At 41.5% G+C, this 20,919-nt stretch overlaps 1 protein-coding gene across 8 annotated transcripts in view; it reads left to right on the plus strand.

Moving 5' to 3' along the window:
- The window catches only part of LOC127585396 (TNFAIP3-interacting protein 1-like), a 57,772-nt gene that overhangs the window by 25,943 nt on the left and 10,910 nt on the right, over positions 1-20,919 (plus strand). For 5 of the 8 annotated variants that reach the window (XM_052042828.1, XM_052042839.1, XM_052042846.1 and 2 more), the window contains 7 exons: positions 8,283-8,384; positions 9,666-9,731; positions 12,676-12,798; positions 13,020-13,148; positions 15,228-15,353; positions 16,884-17,009; positions 17,161-17,235. In XM_052042828.1, coding sequence (XP_051898788.1) covers positions 8,283-8,384; positions 9,666-9,731; positions 12,676-12,798; positions 13,020-13,148; positions 15,228-15,353; positions 16,884-17,009; positions 17,161-17,235 — 747 coding nt within the window. Of the gene's footprint in view, positions 1-3,637; positions 4,111-4,505; positions 4,615-5,903; positions 6,053-8,282; positions 8,385-9,665; positions 9,732-12,675; positions 12,799-13,019; positions 13,149-15,227; positions 15,354-16,883; positions 17,010-17,160; positions 17,236-20,919 lie in introns of those variants that run through there. The other 3 variants (XM_052042820.1, XM_052042868.1, XM_052042854.1) reach the window with 3 other exon arrangements.

Here is a 20,919-nt window from a genome sequence, read left to right on the forward strand (position 1 = left end):
GCCCTTCCACGTCAAACAGTTCCCTGATACATAGAACATAGAACTCTACAGCACAGTACAGGCCTTTAGGCCCACAATGTTGTGCCAACATTTTATCCTGCTCTAAGATCTATCTAACCCTTCCCTCCCACATAGCCCCCTATTTTTCTATCATTTATGTGTCTATCTAAGAGTCTCTTAAATGTCCCTAATGTATTTGCCCCCACAATCTCTGCAGGCAGTGTGTTCCATGCATCCACCACTCTGTGTATTAAACTTACCCCGTACATTCCCCTTATACCTTCCTCCAATCACCTTAAAAGTATACCCCCTCGTGTTAGCCATGGGAAAAAGTCTCTGACTGTCCACTCGATCTATGCCTCTTATCACCTAGTACACCTTTATCAAGTCACCTCTCATCCTCCTTAGATGAGAGGTGACTCAGCTCACTTGGACATCTGTATGCAGAGAAAGGAAGTGCAGGCAGGTAGGTGCTGTGGTCTACAACCAAATCAGCAAATCAACATTGTACTGAACCAGATTATGCTTGTTCCAGCCTGTGCCGCTAAAACATCCCTGTACTAATCCTGCAGCTGTGTTTCACATTTGCAGCTGTGCAGCTCCCTGCGATCCCCAGGCCTTGCTGCACAGCTGTTCTGCAGAATGGTCTGCGAGCGATGACTCAGCCCCAGGCAGTCAATTGATCCTGATGATGGCCAGAAGCAAAAAAGATGAAATATATTGAAACAATTAACATAATTAAGAATCATCCAACAAGTGAAAACAACAATAAATTTATTTAAAAGTCATCTGCTGTAAATTAAAATTATTAATATCAAGTAAAATAAAGAAAATAAAGCAACTTGCTTATCTTCACTTGCCTTTTCTATTCAGGGCGCAACCACATTTAAATGAAAGGGACTGCACTCAGGATCCCATCCATGACTGGTGTAAAGCTGAGGGATCAATTTGAACCTCTCAGGGTGATCAGGAAGCGCTCTTGGACTCAGTGCTTCCCCCACAGATTTAACATGGACACTATACCCAGCCAGGAGCTAGAGAGAAGCACATTCCATAGGCCCGGAAAGAAGCGTAAGATTTGTGGGGTAATTGAGTACAGTGGTAAGCAAGAGATCAGATATGCCCACATCTCACCTCGAGCGCATCCTGTACTTCCATACTGCCATAGACAGGTACTGAAGAAGGAACTTGTGACCCACTAAGAACACCTCCAGAGCCTGCCAAGGCCTACACAGGCACTGCCACCAACCTTCTAACCCTGCTCCCACTGCTCTGTGGGTCTGGGTCTGTGTCTGCTGCAGATGCCCTTTCAGCATCTGGGCCTGAGACCCAAGTGCAGAAAAAAAATGTGAATTGCTGTAATTACTCAGACAGGAGAATAATCAGGCATTTTAAAACTGAAATTAATGAGGCAAAGTGGATAAATCACCTGCTTCAGTCTAACCACTCCCATCTGTTTTCTGACAGGTTTTCTGTGTCCGGTCCACTCCTTCTGTGTCTGGACCAGCACGGCATTGATGAAAGAGTTACACCACCAGGCTTATGCTTTGCCCAGCCTGTGGATGTGTTTCTTTTAGCTTTCTAGCCAGTTATGGTATCCGCGAGGGAGGAGCAATGGTGGCAACAGATCTCTGATGTTTATTGCAGCTTTCACAAGGTGGAAATGGTTTTGTTTGTTTGGACACAGGGTAATAAAGTATCTCCAAAGCTGGAAGCATTTTCATGGAAATAATGACTGCTGGTTCCTGCCAGCCTGGCGTTTAAGGAGCCAGACTGGACTGGGCAGACCTATGGTCACCCTAAGGGGATGATATTTTGCATGCTCTTCCTCATGCCCTGAGCTAGGCACCCTCCATATAACCTATCATTTTCAATGAGAACAGCATGCTGCTGAGAAATGTATGAGCACCCATCATAACTCGTGCTTCGGCCTATCAAGTTTGGTGGTGACGTTCTTGTGGGCTCGACCTCTGGTTCCATATGTGACCACTTGCTGTTTCTTCACTGCTTTCTCCAATTGTTCTTACTCATGTACCCCTTCAGGTAAACTTCCAGGGGGAGAAAGCTAGAAGGGTTAGAAAGGACAGTGCACCATATCGTGCTGTGGTATGTCTTCATGTTATTAAGTAAGAAATGGGTAAAGCTAACACTGAGTCTAACACAAGGGGGCAGGGTGCCTTCCTCCAATTGTTCCATCCCCTGGGCCTGCTCCAGGTTCCAGCTCAAAAGAACTGAATGCTGTCCCTTCAATTCCTCATTGCTCCTTTAGCTTTAGTGGCGCATTGCCACCATAACCAACAACGTTCAGCTTTATCCTGAAAACACACATGACATCTTGATGCTAGAATTTGGCAGGAAAGTCTGGCAGGCAGCCTCCTATGGCCAGTGCATATCTCCCCACGTGCAAGCACCTTGTAGCACGGCACAATTTCAGGTGACAGTGTTTGTTCAGAATGTGCCTGTCAGCAGTCCTGTGCCACATGTTGCAAGCTGCTGTGCGGCTCACCAAATGTCACGTGACCTGCAGCCAATCAGTGAGCACAAAAGAGCAAAGTGTTGATTCCACCCTCTATATTTTAATCCTCAATGGGACAGCAGTTCTCACATTTGGGTTGTGCCAAATGAACTATTTCCCAGTAGTAAAATAAAGATGAGTATATTTACATTGGCACTCTTCCTAATACCATAAAACCTCTTCCTTTGCTTTTAACAATCTTATCCCTCTGACAAGGGTGGGAAACTTTTCCGTACTTTTTTTTGCTGTATCTATGTTCCCAGCATGCGGTAATAACATAACTGGTTTGAACTTTAAATCAATCTGAAATATTACCATTGCAACATCTGCTGTAAACCTTCTCTCACAGAAGGAATTTCCCAGGGAGACCACTGCTCCTGAGGTGCAGAGATTTCATTTTCTGATTATTTGTAGCAATATTTTGTGTTTTTTTTTAAAAGGTTACTGTCTCACTATAGATACCACATAGTTTGGTGGTGCAGCTGGTTAATATTTTTTATCCCTTTGCGAGTTGTAAAGAAAGTGAAATCACGTCTTTTTTCAGCCAAAAGTGTGGACAAACAATATCCTGAAAGAAAATAATGGCAATTCTTCAGTGGCAACGTGGCAGAGCTAACCTAATAGCCCCCACAGCCAGGGGTTCAATCCTGACCTGGGGTGCTGTCTATGTGGAGTTTGCACTTTCTTGTTAATGACTGTATGTGTTTTCTCCAGGTGCTCAGGTTTCAGCTAATTGATGGGCTAATTGGCCCCTGTAAATGTGTGTAGGTGAGTGGTAGAAACTGGGGTAGGGGGAAGTTTATGAGAATAGGTTATAGGTGGGGAATGGGATTGTTCTGTGGGCTGGCATGGACTTGATGGGCCAAAATGGCCTCCTTCTGTGTAATATGGAAATAGGGAACACCACTTTTGATGACCATGTAGTTTTAGGTCCATATCTGGAGTTAATACCTGACTGGAGTTTGGGAAGGGAAGTCTGAGAGAAAGAAAAATATGTATGTAAATAGAGACCTCCAGGGCGAAAGGGGTCCTCTGAGCTGGAGGATGGAGATAGCAAAGGACTGCAGGGTGGCCCGGGACAGTTCCCATCCCTGTGAGAGGAAACACAGGAACACATGCCCATTACTGCTTCAAGGCCCAGCCAGGCTCGCCACCAGGAGAGTGTGAGCTTGAAACTGTGCCCGGGGAGTGTGCCGAAGGCCGACCAAACAAATCAGAGCAAAAATCTGAAATCCGGTCAGAAACCAAGTCCGACGTGAGCGTGAGGACTGAAGCCGCGGGGCCGAGGTCAGGGTCCGCTGAGGCGGATACCGACCTCACTGTACCTGGGTGTCCCCACATATCACTCCCGGCTCCTCCCAGCGAGCTCCCCCTGCAGCACCGGAATGCCAGCTGAAGCCAACCCCAGCAATCAGGCTCCGTTAGAGGGCAGCATCAATACCTTCGCACCTGTCATTTCATCTGCTTCTGGGAGAAGATGCAGCACCGAGAATTGGATGCAACTCACACCATGGCGTCTGACTGGTATTTTCATTAATGGAGTCACGGAAAACAACAATAAAAGCTGGGAGACATTGTTGCATCTTCCAATGTCGGTAAGACATAAAATTACCGTGTGAGCATCTGCAGCATCTGTTTTATTTCGCGTGCTTTGAAGGAAGTAATTGATGTAAGTTGCAACGCTGCTCGGTCTGCAGGCAGTTTGAGGTGGTGGGGTTCAGGATATGTGCGTGAAACCGAGTGCAAACTGTTTGCATAGGCTGGTGCTGGGAGAGCTCTGAGGGACGTGGGCTGGCCACACCAGCGCTCCCTCCGCTGACAGCAACCCACTTCAAGGTCGTGTGGGAGGAGAGCTCAGGTAACCAGGTATTGTCAAGACTTTCGACGAGGAGAAGCGCGTGTAATAGTTGTCAGCGCTACTGTGTTTACAAGCGGGAGAGCAGAACGCAGCCGCGAGAAGTTCGCTTGCTGTTTTTTTCGCCTGGTGCTTCTGCAGGCTGCCGTGCCTGTTACGGCTTCTGGAGAGGAATTAGTGATCAGCACCGTACAGTATCGTCAAGGGATCGCCACCTGGCCTGCTGCCAGGTTTAGAGCGGAAGGTGGGGCCAGGGGTGGGATCTTAACCTGAATTGTTATTTGCTGCTTAAAAAAACGAAAGACAGTTCTTGACACCACTAGCAGGGCCTCTGTGTATCTGGAGGCAGGAGTCTAAATGGGGAATAATGGACTGCTGCTCTGAAAATCTGAATGTTGGTCTCTGATATAGGTTAGAATGTCAGGAGCACTCATTCTTCTATAAAAGCAGACTTTCTGTTAATAACAAAAGCCTGGCGACAAATCCAATTGAGAAAGATTTGTTAAACGTAAAAGTTTAATATAATTCAGACTTTTCTAATTCTGATGTAAAGTCGTGGATTTGAAACTTTAACTGTTTCCCTTTCCACAAATGCTGCTCGATCTGCAGAGTGTTTCCAGCATTTTTCTGCTTTTATTTCAGATTTCCAGCATCGGTAGTTTTTTTTACTTTTCGAATTTTGAACTAATTCTCCCCCCTCTTGATCAAAGTAAAATGTAAATTCGAAATAAAACAAGAATTGCGGCACACGAGGCGGGAAATGGTATTTGAAACTACTGGGCATTATGTGTCTCTGGCGGGGAGGTTTATAAATTATTCCAAATTAATCAATGTACCCATCGCGCAAGGTTCAAGCGGCTGAACGTGCTTAGCACGTCCATCTGAATGTTCTCTGCCCCTCTTCCATCTAGATTGCTGATCTTTTTTTTTCAAATTGGCTCGTGCCTTCACAAAATTCACGGGATGTGGGGGACTTCAGATGAAGGAATGCCACTAAGCGGTATCGTTGCCACGCTGACATAACGAGATCTATTCCTGGTCCCTCCGCCTTCGTGTCGTGCGCTCAGGCGCTGTGGAATTTGAAAAGTGTTTGCCATCATCCAAGACTCGTGTAGTAGTAGTAACCCCGTGGTTGATTATATATGTAGGAGCTCCATTTCTCTCAGTGAAGGGAGGAACAGGCCGCATTATGAGAAATGTTAAGGCAACTTCAACATTGTGCAAACTGACAGTGAAATGTTGCTGAAGTAATAATCCGTATGAGAAAAAAATTGATCACAAATGGTGTGAAACAGTGGAATTTCCAGATTACTCCACAACTAACTAGCTCATTAGTCATTCTGTATTATGCAAGATGTTCATGTCCATTAAAATCAAGCTGCATTTATTTTGATTGCGCTGCGTACATCGGATTTAAACAGACAGGGGTCACGGGCTTTAATGACGGGAACATAAGGTTCCCAGTTAAGCAGTCACGCTGACGTGTGCGTCTGAATCTTGGCTCATTATCTCCATCCAGCCAGGCTCTGTGTTGGCAGATACATCTTCGTGATTCTGAAAACAGTGTCGCACAAAAGCAAGACTTAAGTACAAGTCTTCCGCTGTAAATTCTAACACTAACTTAACGTTTTATGAGGCGCCGTGTCCGTCCGGACATCCCACCCTCCCGTTATATTTTTAAGGTACAGGAATAATTGTTAGTGATATTATCAGTTCAAGTCCCGACTATTCACTGACCCCGAGTGCTGTTGATGGCACCTGGCGTTAAACGCGATCTTCTAGTCTACTTAAAGCAGGACCAGCTATGCTGGCTCCTCTTGTTCGACTCAAAAGGAATGGGCAAAAGGGCTGACTGTTTCTTGGCTGTTGTATAATCACAACGATGATGGATTGGAACAGGGAAGGTCACATTCTGTAATGGAGACAATATGCGTGACCTTTATTATTTTCTTCCATGAACTAATGTTCAGTAGTTCTCATATAGTGCAACGACACTGTTTGTCTATCGTTTCTCCTCCGCCGCTGGCGAGGTTTACAGGCTGTTCCATTTCCAGGTGTTGTTTGATTCTGTTTAATTTCTTAGTCATTGGAGGGAGACATAACAGGTTTGCAAAATAATGGGAAGCCCAGTTCTCTTTCACATCAGCTGTCATCGATAAAAAAATGTTGAAATGCCCTTCTGTGTAATTTGGTGTGGTTCTAAATATGATAAAGGAACTGGGATTGTTTAAAAGCCTGGAATTGAAGACAGACGAATCAGAGGACTAGATTGATCAATTGGAACTGGAAATACACAGCTTTCGTCTTTGCTTTGAAAAGACCAACACGTTATGGTAAATAAGCAAAGAGCTTCCAATGAAGAAAGGGGAATGAGAGTTCATATTGAACAGGTAGAGTGGTTTAACGTCGCAAGATCCTTTTATCTGCTGCTGTTTGTACACCTGGCCTGAAAGGGTCGGTAATTAATGCACAGATGACTGTAACATCAAAATAATATTGGAATAGTATGTGTTTTGTTAGAAATTGTAAAGCTGTGTTGAGCTTCTTTGTCATTGCTTTGCTCTGTACTAGTTAATTTTTTTCTGAGGAGAATGGTAGGAAGTATTGGATTAACAAGAGCAACCTGAATTCCCTTAAGGACCTTGAATTTCCACAGAAAGACGGAATCAGAATGTTTTTTAATCACTGACATACATCATGAAATTTGTTGTTTTGCTGCAGCAATGCAGTGCAAGCCATAAAGATTACTATAAGTTACCAAAAATAAATAAAACAGTGCAAAAGAGGAATAACGGGTAGAGTTCATGGGTTCATGGACAGTTCAGAAAGCTGATGGCGGAGGGGAAGAAGCTGTTCCTGAATCATTGAGTGTGGGTCTTAAGGCTCCTGTACCGCCTCCTTGATGGTAGTAGTGAGAAGAGGGCATGTCTCGGGTGGTGAGAGTCCTTAATGATGGATAAGAGAGGAGTTGAGAAGTGCAACAATTTAGTGAAAATGTCCAGCAGAGACAAGGCTGAAATGACTGAGAGTTTTGTCAGCAGTGGTAAAACAGGGTTATGCGATAGAACAGGGGGGCTATGGGAAATACATAGATGGGCAGAATCAAAAGACTAGTGAACTTAGTGAAAACTGCAAAGTTTAGATGAAAAAAGGCAATGTTTTCAGTATCACTGTGGGTCAGTGATGCATTGGATGTGCATGTTCAGATGGAACTGGCCAATGGAGAAGGATGGCATGGCAATGCCACAGGCAAGTTATGGCAGCTGCAAAGGCATTAATGGTCAGTCTGAACCAATGGGATTTAAGCATCACATCATGGGACAAGTGAACACAAGGCTGGAAATGAGAAGGTGTTGAATAACCATGGAGGGAAAAGGAGGCAAGAACGTAAGTGTAGAGAATGCAAAGCCTGTGGGTGAGGTTTTTAAGAAAAGTGCAAACTGAGATTTGAGGACAACAGTCAATTATATCATAAAACATTGAGATTACTTATATTCTTCTCAAGAAAATTTACTAAGCATGAATCAATGAGCCTGCTCATGGGAACAAATTAAATTAGCATACAGAGATACGGCTAGTAATATTCATAGGCACAGTAAATGCTTCAAGTCACTTCCTCTGATAGCAGCATCTGAGCAAAGCATCAAACAAATGAACTGGAAACTCAAAAGGTTGTGGAAACCTAACTTAATTTGTCAGTACACTTATTTTCTTGAAAGCGTATCTATAGTAAAAGTTTGCTTTCAATAAAGTAAAAATCTATTCAGTGTAAACTCGCAAGTAAACTTGCTTTGGATTGTGAATGTTAAAAGCATTTGGCATAAATTGCAAATGGAGTCAGCAAGATAGAAGCTAAAAGCATCAGTGAGAAATGAGAGAATTAAAAATCTCTTCTGTCCTTTTCTTTCATAGAATGTAACTGGAATGGAAGTCGAAAACCAGAGGAAAACTTCTTTAGATGAAAAGGAGGTGTTTGAAAGACAGATTAAGACTTTAGAAAATCAGAGAAAAGAGGTATCTTAATTTTGAAACTGCCATTGTAATTAAGTGTGCTCTCTGTGTGCCCTCTTTGGTTACAGTTCTGTATGTTATTTCACACAGAAAGCCATCCCAAAGCACTTTGTACTTCAGGGATCAGACAAAAATCAATGCTAAAACAAAGATAATGATACTAGGAGGGCTAATCGAATGCTTGTGCTGAGAAAGTAATAAAAAGGGTGAACTTAAAGTGGTATAGGGAGCTAGAGAGGAGGACAGGTTTCAGTCACGGATAGCTTAAGGTATGGTCAGAATTTGTTGTAATATAGAGTGGGAAGAGCACAAGGTTGAGCAGACATTTGGGAATATGGGTAGGAGAGTTTATATGGACGGAATAGTTAAGGGTTGGCAGGGACTTTTTAAATCTAAAGAATACTAGTTTGTCTAAGTCTTGCCTTAGTTATAAAATCTTGTCCAGGGTGTAATGACCAGATGTTATGTTCTTCTGGTTGGAATTAAGCTGAACAAATGTTTATTCTGGTATGATGTGCTATAACTGTAACAGTCAAAAATGCTGGAAATACTCAGCGGGTCAGCCAGTGCCAGTGGATAGAGAAACAGAGCTATTTTGGTGAATGACCTTTCATCAGAATAGGAAAATGTTAGAATTGTAAGAGACCTTGAGTAAGTGTGGAGGCAGGGAAAGGGCTGGTGGCAGGTAAAGAACAAAAGGGATGGCCTGTAAAATGGATTAATAATGGGAGAAGTAAAAAATAAAGATGGATCTAGAGGTATGAGTGGGAATATCATAATGAGTTGAAGCTATTAACTGTGCTGCCTGAAAATAAAATGGAAGAATTCTGAGCTGAAGTTGTTGAATTCATTGTTGAGTCTGGAAGGCTATAACGTGCTCAATCAAAAGATGAAGTGTTGTTCCTCAAACTTGCACTGAGCTTCATTGTGGAAACAGGAGGTTAATCTGGGTAGTTGGCAGAGAATTAAAGCAGTAACAGACTGGGAGCTCAGGGTCATGTTTGGGGAGTTGGACTGGGAGTGACTGATGTGTGGCCAGGATGTTGTGAAGTCTATTAGAATATTAAAGGGGAGGAAGGGGATGAAGTTTTTTGTGATGTCCTGCATTGGAAATGAATTCTTCCAAGTTCCTGAAACTCAGGAGTTGTTCCCTCCTTTTTGATGCTTTTTCTATGTCTGTGGAGTGGTGCTTTCCAAAATACTACATTTTCAAAAGATTAACCTTTAGTCTGTGCATTTTGCAATGTGTCTTTAATTTGGATCCTGAATTTATTGTCGTGACAGCTTTTGGAGATAAACAAGCAGTGGGATCATGAGTTCAGGAACATGAAGGCACTGTATGAGCAAAAGGTAAAAAACCGTATCCTCTCGACTTTTAATTCCGGTTATCTTTTAGTTTTGTATTTTCACATCATGATGATGTGCACTCCTAAAATGAATCTTCAGAAATGAGTCCCAGAGTTGTACAGCACAGAAACAGGCCCTTCAGCCCACCACATCCATGCCGATCTTTATGCCTGTCTGCACTAATCCCATTTGCCTACATTAGGTCCACATCCTTAAACATCTTGTCTATTTAAGTGCCTGTCTACATGTCTCTTAAATATATTGATCGTAGCTGACTCCACTGCCAATGAGTCGCAGATATCACCCACACTCTGCATAAACACTGTTCCCTGAAATCTCCTTTGAAACTTCTTCCTCTTACCTTAAACATATGCCCTCTTGTTTTTGGTACCCCTACCTTGGAACAAAGATTCTGATTATGTTTGAGTGAGGGGTAAAATCTGGGGGGAGTTAATGGGGAGAATATAACTGGATCGGCGTAAATGATTGGTTGGTGGTCGGCACGGACTCGGTGGGCCGAAGGGCCTGTTTCTGTGGTGCGATTCGGTTTGTCAATGCCCCAGTGATGCCTGTCAGTCAGTCCGCCAGAGACAGCAGTAGACCCCTCGAGCCTGCTCCACTAATCATGAAGATCGCGGCAGGTTCCCTTCCTCGATCCTGTTGTCCCAGTCTCAACTCCCGAGTGAACTCAGAATCAGAATTAGAATCAGGTTTATTATCAATGATATATGTCGTGAAATGTGTTGTTTTGCAGCAGCAGTACAGTGCAAGACATAAAAATTACTATAAATTATAAAAATAAATAAATAGTGCAAGAGGAATAATGAGGTAGTGTTCATGGGTTCATGGACCATTCAGAAATCTGACGGCGGAGGGGAAGAAGCTGTTCCTGAATTGTTGAATCTACCCAATCTCTGCCTCTTAAATTTTTATTTATCTTTCTATCAGATCATCCCTCACTGTCCTTCGATGACCTCAACTGCCAACTCATCCCCCCAACTCTATATTTCATGCCCTACCATTTGAAGGCAAGCATGTCATATTGCCACCTTCACCATCCTATCTACCAGTGTTGCCACTTTGAGGAACTATGGACCTGAACCCCAAGATCCCTCTGCTCATCAACATTTCTTGGCATCCTACCCATTGACTGTATGTCCTACCCCTATTTGACTCTCCCAAAATGCATCTCCTTGTTCTTGTTGGGATTAAATTACATCTGCTAATGCCCTGCCAACATTTCCATATAATCTATATCCTGCTGTAGCCGTAAACAACTTTCCTCAATATCTACAACACCACCAACTTTCATGTCATACACAAAATACTAATCATACTTCCTCCATTCACATCCAAGTCATTAACATATAATCACAAACAACAAGGTCCCAGCACTGATTGTGATATCAGACCATTGGTCACAGACTGTCAAACAGAAAAGCATTCTTCCACGACCACCCTTTGCCTCCTATCACCAAACCAATTTTAGATCCATTCAGCTAGCTTGCCTTGGATCCCTGATGCCTTAACCATATAGATCAGTCAACAATGCAGGACCTTGACAAATGTCTTCTTAAAGTCCATAAAGGCAACGTTTACCACCCTGCCTTCATCAATCTTTTTAGTTTCCTCCTCAAAAAGCTCAATCTAATTCATGAGGCAGGATTTATCCTGCACAAGACCATGCTGACTATCCTTGATTAGCCCCTGCCTTTCCAAATGTGGATAAATCCTAACCCTTAGGATTTCCTCCAGTAATTTCCCTACCACTGTCATAAGGCTCACTGGCCCGTAGTTATCTGGCTTATCCTAGCTGCCTTCTTAAATAAAGGAACAACATTAGCTATCCTCCAGTGTCCTGGCATCACACCTGTGGCTAATGAAGATGTTAAAAACACCATCAGAGCCCCAGCTATCTCTTTCCTTGCTTCCCATAGCAACCTAGAATAGTTCTCATCTGGCCCTTGGGATTTATCAATCTTTATGTGTCCCATACATCTAACATTTCCTCTTCCTCCTTGCTGAGATGTATTCACTTCGGACTTCACCCACATTGCCTGACTCTACACATAGATTATCCCTTTTGGTTCCCAAGGTTATCCACTCTTTCCCTGGCTACCCTCTTTCTCCTGATATACTTATCGAAAATCTCAGGATTCTCCTTAATCTTACTTACCAAGGATATTTCATGGCCCCATTTGCCCTCCTAATTTCTTCCTTAAGTTCTCACTATATTCCTCAAGAGACTTCCTCAATACCTGCTATATGTTTCTTTTTTTTTGCTGATCAAACCTTCAATGGCCTTTGTCATCTAAGGTTCCCCAAATCTTGCCATCTTTGCTTTTCACTGTAACTGGAACTTGCTGGCCCTGAACTTTAACCAACTCCCTCTTTAAAGACTCCCATTTGTCAGCTGTCCTTTACCTAGAAGCATCCGCTAATAAATATATAATTTAACATATAAATCCCAAAAAGCTTCAAAGCATTATACAACATGTTTGGATTAAATTAAAAACAACTGCTTTATTTTCCTTTTCATTTAGTATCTTTCGTAACATGCATTTGGTTAACTCCCAACTCAGATCTTAAGTGTCTTAATTTAATGCTAGACTGTTCTCACACACCCCCTAGTGAATTATTAGAAAATTACATCTGTTCTATCCTGATTTCAAGCCATTGGTGTACTATCTTGGTTGGGGGTGCTGTTTGGTGCAGAAACCATAGAAAGGCAGGGAAAATAAAACAAACATTAAAAAATATATCTTTTATTTCAACTGTATGATGTTTGTGTCAAATAAGTATTTTGTTAAGATGAATTCTTGTTATTTATAGCAAGCCCTGATATTCATGCAAATTAAACAATGCATGCCTTAATTTTACCCCTCATTGAATCTTCCGTAACATCCCAGTTTATAATAGATTCTACCTTATCTCATAAATTTCGCAGCTCAAGGAAAAGTTCACCAAATATCAGCAGTCCCTGAGTGCCCTGGAGAAAGAACTGGACCAGAAGCAGAGGGATTTCGATAAGAAGCTGCTGCTAGCTAAAGCCAGACTTGAAACAGCAGAAGTACGTCTTTGTTACTACTGGCTCGAAAACAAATTATATTTGATTATAAATGAACAAACTCTTCTAATGGAAGGTTTGAACTTTATTTGATTCAAAGGCTGTAGCAGTTATGCAACTAATATATGTTCATCTCAATAAATGTGACTTGGAGTTGGTTGAAACTGTTCTCCACAAATCTGGTCTTTTATGTTACTTTTGCTCTTTCTTCCCTTTTTTTAAAGGAAGAAAAGCAGACACTAAATGCAAAATTGCTTGAAGCTGAAGAACAAAACAAGCATTTACAACAATGTCACTCTTCGACAACCAAACAGAAAGAATATTACGAGCATGAAATTGCTCGTTTGAATAAGGTTTGTAAAGTTGCCATTTTGTTCTTATCTGCATGTTCATCTGTAGACCAGGGGAATAACTACACAAACATATCGGCCTCTCACTAGTTAACTTGTTTCCCATGTCTGCAATGACAAAATCATCTGCTGAATATTTTTAACGCAGCTCTCTCTGCTCCTCAACTAGAAAGGTGCAAACGCATGAAGGCATTAACATTCTTCTGCATTCCATTTTAATAAACTTTATTTGGATAATTTTTATCTGTCATGTTCTGTGTGTAAGCATTATGACAGCCTCTCTAATGATTTTCAAAATTATATAGTTTTATATTTTAGTTTTCCAGAAGTTAATCTTTAAAAAGATAAAATATATAACAGGCTTTTGTCAACACAAAACATCTGGTTAACTGCTGTCAAATATTGCACTCCAGACTTTCATGTGGCATGTGATATACAAGAGTCTTGGGTATTCATACAAAGTACTGGAGCTGAATCCAGTCTGTGTGATCATGTCTTGAGTCACAGAGCCATACAGTACAGAGTCAGGTCTTTTGGCCCACCATGTTTATGCTGACTATCAGGTAGTTATATTAATCCCATTCATCAGAACTTGGTCCATATAATACTATGCCTTGGTGATTCAAGTGCTTGTCCAGATGCCTCCTCTCAATGGTTTGGTGGCACAGTCCAGTAGTGAGTAGAATGACTGGGACTGGGTTGTGAATGCTGTTTTTGTGTGCGGATGTGTGTGAATATATAATGCATGTTCTTTCTCCCCTGGTGTGCTAAATTGAGTTCCTGATTTCATCTTATCCCTTTAAAGAAAAGTCCAAGCAGAGACATCCTTCCTTAAATAGGAGAAAAAGGACAAAGTTCAGAAGACTGCCTAACCTGCTCCGCATGGGGACAGTTCACTGACACTGCCCTGTTGATTGGAGAAATAGTGAATGACTAAGGATCCTATGGAACTGACAAAATAAATATTGCAGAGGAAAAAAAACTTGACTATACCACTTAACAAAAACACTTAAAAGCCCAAAAGCACAATGAGAGCATTTTTAACTATATAACAAAAACATATGGAAAAAGTGAAGCAAGAATTTTTAAAAATTCAATCAGTTTAGTAACTGACTCAATACAATAATTCCAAAACACAGAAACAGATGTGATCTGTGTTACTGGATTATGTCCACCAGTTTATATTCAAATATCAGTATCCTGCTGTTTCACACAACATAGCTTAAGTACTGTTCTGAAGATTTATGATTGAAGTTCTGAATACATAGAATATATTTGGGTGCAACTCCTTGACTTTCTAAGCGTCACAGTGAGAGTTGTTTTTCTGCTATAATAGATCAAACCAAGATCTTCTGTGATGATTTCAGAAGGAACCATGGTGGAACCATTTTTTTGGAAGAATTATTGCACATTTGTATATTAGATTAAAATTATGAATGTAACAACAATCCGGATCATAAGCCTTATTGCCAAAGCCAAGATGTAACACTTCAAGAAACTTGAAATAATAGTGAACAAGATGAAATAGCAACATAAATTCTGTAAATAGAAGAGTTCTGTCAGTATCAGAAGTGGATTGAGTCTGATGAAGGACATGCTCCCAAAATACTATCGTGTTTTCACCTTGTTTCCATCACACCACCCCCCCCCCCCCACCACCACCCTCTCCCCTTTCAGATGACATGTGTTATATTTCAAGGGCTGACAGAGCTGCCCCACAGTTGTCAACACTTGCTTTTTATTTCAGTCGGTTTTTATAGTTGGTAAATATGTTTTAAAATGGCTCTCCTTGGTAGTTTTTCCAGGTTGCTGATAGCGTGATTACTGTTTGGCTGGGGATTTCACTGGTGAGCCTGTGGAATTTTCTCTAAACAGTACTGTACCTCATAATTGTTTAGCTAAGCAGAATGCCGAGCCTGAGGCAGAGGTTCCAGATGGGGACACAATAACTCGGTCCACTGGAACTCCATCCTGCTGTACCGCCCAAATAGGTCCAGGCCCATATTTACTCATGTAGGATTTGGGTAAAAATAAAGCTTGGACTAAGCTTTTGTGACTCAATGGAAATTATTTTTGTTGCAGGCTTTGTCCGATGCTTTAAGAGAGCAGAATATTTTCTGCATGCCGCACAGTTTTGATAGAACAGAAACAGTAGGAAAATCTCGTCCTGAAGAACTGACAACACAGATTGAGGTCCTAAAGCAACAGGTAACACATATTTAATTGAAAATCAGGTTAGAAGTAATAAAGTAATGTGCTGTACTAATAATTGCAAAATTATATTTTAGAAAGCCCCACTCCTTTGTAAGTATTTTCAGTTATTTTAGAACTTTTCACCTTGATTTCAATGCCTCTATGACCTAGAGTCATAGAGCAATTCAGCGCGGATACAGGCCCTTCGGTCCAACATCCAGCCAACCATGGCGCCCACCCATCTAGTCCCAATTTCCTGCATTCAGCCCATATCCCTCTAAGCCCTGGCCCTGCATGTACCTATCCAAATGCTCCTTAAGTGATACTATTGTACCTGCCTCAACCACTTCCTCTGGCAGCTCGTTCCATATACTCACCACCCTCTGCGTGGAAAGAGTTGCCTTTTAAATCTTCCCCTCTCACCCAAAATCTATGCCCCCTAGTTTTGGACTCCTCCAGCCTGGGGAAAAGACTGACGGATGAAGGCCAGCATGCTAAATGCCTTTTTCACCACCCTGTCTACCTGTGACGCCACGTTCAATGAACTATGCACTTGTACTCCTAGGTCCCATTACACTCCTTAGTGCCCTACCATTCAAAGTATAAGTCCTACACTGATCTGACTTTTCAAAGTGCTTTACCTCACACTTTTCTTTATTGAAATCCATTTGCCATTCCTCAGCCCACTTCCCTAACTGATCAAGATCCCCCTGTAATCTACAATAACCTTCTTCACTATCAACAACACCTCCTAATATCATGTCATCTGCAAATGTAATGATCAAGCCTTGTGCATTCAGATCCAAATCATTTATATAAGTAACAAATAACAAGGGTCCCAACACCGACCCCTGTGGCACACCACTAGTCACCGGCCTCCATTCCAAGAAACAACGTTCAACCACCACCCTCTGCTTCCTACCTCCGGCCAATTTTGAATCCATCTAACCAGCTCTCCCTGGATTCCATGGGACCTAACCTTCCAGACCAGCCTACCATGCGGGACCTTTTCGAAGGCCTTGCTAAAGTCCAAATAGACAACATAATTTGCCCTACCCTCATCTACCTTTTTGGTTATCTCTTTTAAAAAAAACTCTAAAAAGGTTCGTCAAGCACAAGTTTCCACACACAAAGCCCTTTAGACACTTTTTCTCTAAAATCTCCCTTCTGGAACACTTAATTTTGTTAAAACAGTTATATAACTGCAACTTATCCATACACAGAAGGAAAAGATGTTGGTTTGTTTTCCTCTGTGTGTAGTCATTTTTATCACTGAAGAGTGATTGGAAATCTCTGAAATACAAATATGACCATCTTAATGCACTTGAGGTATTTATTTCACCAACACCTTTGGCTATCTGTTAAAATTATTTCAGTTCATTTACAAGCCAGGATTCTGTTTAGATTTGGCGTCATATAAATTTGATGGCTCCAACTGAGGCCCCCCATCATTATTTGTTATGTATAAAATCAAAATTATTGGGCAAATAAGATTAATGCAAATTATATTCACAAGCTTTTAAAATATTTGGGATTTTGTTAAAGGTGCAGATATTTGAAGAAGACTTCCAGAGAGAAAGGTGTGATCGGGAAAGAATGAATGAAGAAAAAGAAGAACTGAAGAAAAAAATTGAGCAGCTACAAACAAAACTCACATTACTTAATACACGGGTAATGTTATCATAATTACTGTTCTGCATTTAGTTTGTTTCATTGTTTTCAGCTACTCAAATAAATCGCTGCTTCAAGTTCCACTCGCATTATTTATTTGGTTATGTGACGAGCTATTAGTTAAGGGAACTTTTATTTATTTTTCTCATAGCTTAAAACTTATGAAGAAGACTTCATAAAAGAAAGGAAGGAAAAGGACTTACTGGGGAAGAAACTGAAGAAACAGGTATGAAAATGTACTGCTAAATATCTACGATAGGAAGCCTCTCCAGACTTCATTTTAATTGAGACAATAAAACATTGTCAATTATGTTTTCTTTCAATGGATTTTTATTCGGTGTAAAATATTATGTACTGCTGACTCTTGTCTTTTCACAAGGAAATGTGAAGTTGAATGTGTGGACCTGACTTTTAAAATGAATTTGAATATAAATGTTGAACCTGGACACCACGTAAACACAACCAATGGTTTATCTCTCATCTGTTGTGATCTTGGAGAGAATAGATATCAGGATAGTGACAAATGAACAAGTTTAGTTTTGATTTGGTCTGACAGCTATCCTTCTAATTCATATGCAATACATGGGATTTCAAACCAAACCATTGCACCTCCCATATGTTATGTTGCATGTTTATTGTTCTTGTCTCCCTGGTAACAAGATTTAAGCAACTCTCAGTCACTATTGTCTGGTTATTTAGTGACTTTAAGATGGTTCTGTTATAAAGATAACAGGTTATAAAGCCTGTAGATTTTGAATGAAGTTAGTAGAGATGAATCTATAATGACTGAAGACAATAAATTGAGATCCTTTTAGGAAAAAGGAGTCTGTTATAGGGTAGACATCTGTCTTCAGTTGTACATGCTAAAACATATGATATATGCGCATTGAGCTCTGTTTCCGAAATTCAGTCCTATTGAAGCAAAACAATGGACATCACAAGTAACTGATGTAACATCAGCACTGCCAGCAGGAAGTTCAGACTTCAGCCAATGATCTCTCATTATAGCACATTGTTGAACATAAGTTCAGCAGCAGGAAAGAGCCACCTCAGTAATATGTGAAGGAATCATCAAATATTTACATTAATTTTAAACAGAGTTCTACTGGTTGTTGCTACAGTTAGATAAGATATCTTTATTAGTCACATGTACATTGAAACACACAGTAAAATACATCTCTTGCGTAGAGTGTTCTGGGGGCAGCCCGCAAGTGTCGCCACGCTTCCGGCGCCAACATATCATGCCCACAACTTCCTAACCCATACGTCTTTGGAGCGTGGGAGGAAACTGGAGCACCCGGAGGAAACCCACATAGTCATGGGGAGAACATACAAACTCCTTACAGGCAGCGGCCAGAATCGAACCGGGGTCACTGGCACTGTAATAGCATTATGCTAGCCACTACACTACACTACCCTACCTGCCCACAGGAGTTTTACAGGCGTTTGGTGCTTTTTGTACTCTGAAGTTGCTAAAGTATGCAGGGAGTGGTGGGACGGGTAGTGAAGGACTTTGTCTTGACCTCACAGCTTCTGCACATATCAGTTACTACCAGACATGGGGCAGCAGAAGTATTTCTCTTAAAAAACAGCACAATTAGAAGAGTGACCAGAGAGTAGGGGGAGGATGGTGAAAAGGGCTGTGTGTACAAATGTGTTCCTGGATAAATTGATAAACAAACTGTGAGATAATTTGCACAGAGCTATCCATATCATGAGTTCCTAGAAGTAGTCATCTGAGTGTAATATATCCATAACACTTATAGATAACACTTGTAAAATGATTGATTCCTTCTACTGTATTTTTCCCAAGTATTAGTGACATATAATATAATTGTACAGCATGGATACAGGCCCTTTGGCCCAGCTTGTCCATGCTGACCAAGTTGCCAACCTGAGCAAGTCCCAATTGCCTGTGGTTGGCCCATATCCCTCAATCTTTTCTATCAATGTACCTGTCCAAATGTCTTTAAAAGTTGTAACTGTACCCACCTCTTCCACTTCCTCCGGCTTCTCGTTCCACATGTCCACCAGCCTCTGTGTGGAAAAAGTTGCCCCTCAGATCTTCTTTAAATCTTTCCCTTCTCACCTTAATTCTATGTCCTCTAGTTTTAGACTCCTCTACCCTGGGATAAAGGACTGTGAACATTCACCTTATCTCTGCCCTTCATGATTTTATAAACCCCTATAAGGTCACCACTCAGCCTCCTATGCTCCAGGGAGAAAAAACAGCCTATCCAGTCTCTCCTTATAACACAAGCCTTCTAGTCCCAGTAATATCCTTGTGAATCTTTTCTGCACCTTTTCCAGCTTAATGACAGCTGGGTGACCAGAACTGCACACAGTACTCCCAAGTGTGGTCTCTGTCCAAGGACTTTTCCTTAGTTTTTCCTTACAGCGGAAATGTGGAGGTTGTTTGGGGAGTACTTGCATGGGCTTCTGGGTAGGTTTGACCCATCGAGGCAGTGTAAGGATGGTAGAGTGAAGGAACCAAGAGACAGAATATCTTGTCAAGAGGAAGAAAGAAGCTTACCTAAGGTTCAGAAAACAAGGATCAGACAGGGCTCTGGAGAGTTACAAGATAGCCAGGACGGAGCTTAAGAATGGACTTAGGATAGCTGGAAGGGGGCATGAGAAGTCCTGGGTGAGTAGGATTAAGGAAAACCCCAAGGCATTCTACACATATGTGAAGAATAGGAGGATGACTAGAGAGAGGGTAGGACCGATTAGGGATAAAAGAGGAAACATGTGCCTGGAATCGGAAGAGATAGGGGAAGTCCTTGGACAGAGGGGAGAAATGCCTGCTTATTGAGGTGTGGGAACTTATTAGAAATCTTATAGAATTCCTCAAGTGTTTTCTGAGAGGTGAAAGTAGCTTGCCATAATTTCAGTTCCCAAATCAGAAAAAAGTGATGTGCCAGGCGTGCAGGCTAAGAGTGGTCTGGCCATTATTTGTGGACCACTGTGTTTTTCCAGATGGCCATGTGGAGGGTTCCAGCTCCATTGGTCTCAAGGGGCTGCAGAAGGTTAGTGTGGTCACGGGGATCGCGCAGTGGGACATGGGGGCGGTGGGAGGCAGGGGGGAAGGCAATGGGTAGGAAGTGCAGGCTAGTTTAGGCACAATCAGGCCCAAATGGTTAGGAGCCTTTATAATTGATATTGGTGGAAATGATAATTTATTTATGCTAGTTACCTGACGTAAGTGTGTGAGTAATGATGTTCGCAAATGTGCAAACACACTGTGACTTATTGTTAGGATGATGCCCATCATCTCCAAGGAATAGATTGTAAAAATAGTTGTATTATTGCTGATTACTTTCTAATGTTGAACAGGGACAACATATCTAACATTAATCTAGAAAGGTACAGCATCTTGTTCTGATGTAAGGAAATAGATTAAGTTAACATAATATAGTTTAAGTAAAAATTTCCTTATCACATGTAGTCTGAGTTGACAATGCTTTCAGCTCCATTGCCAAGTATTCAATATTTTTTGTTATTCAAGAAAATGCTGTCTTGTTGATTCATTGCTTTCTTTCACTCCTTCTGACCCAGACCAAACTACTTGCCCTTCCAGACATTAAAGAAGGCAGCAATTTTCCCAATGAATACTTGACTTGTAGGTCAGTTACAAGAATTTGTTTTGTTTTTAATGAGCACTACTTTAAAATTTTGCTCGCTCTGAGAAGAATAAATTAAATGTTTCAGCCAAGAGTATCCTTCAGCAGTGGGTTAGACTTGACCTAACAGTCAATGTCAATAGGATTGGGCTGCTTGGAGACGGATAACTTTCAAAGAGCTCCAGTACTCATGGCCAGCTGTCTATTCATTTGGAATCACAGACAGATAACACAATGGAGATGGGGTGGGGGCAAGAAACTCATGTAATCTAGCAACTTCTCTGAGGTGG

This window comes from Pristis pectinata, chromosome 2 (assembly GCF_009764475.1).
Source record: "Pristis pectinata isolate sPriPec2 chromosome 2, sPriPec2.1.pri, whole genome shotgun sequence".
Taxonomy (NCBI): Eukaryota; Metazoa; Chordata; class Chondrichthyes; order Rhinopristiformes; family Pristidae; genus Pristis; species Pristis pectinata.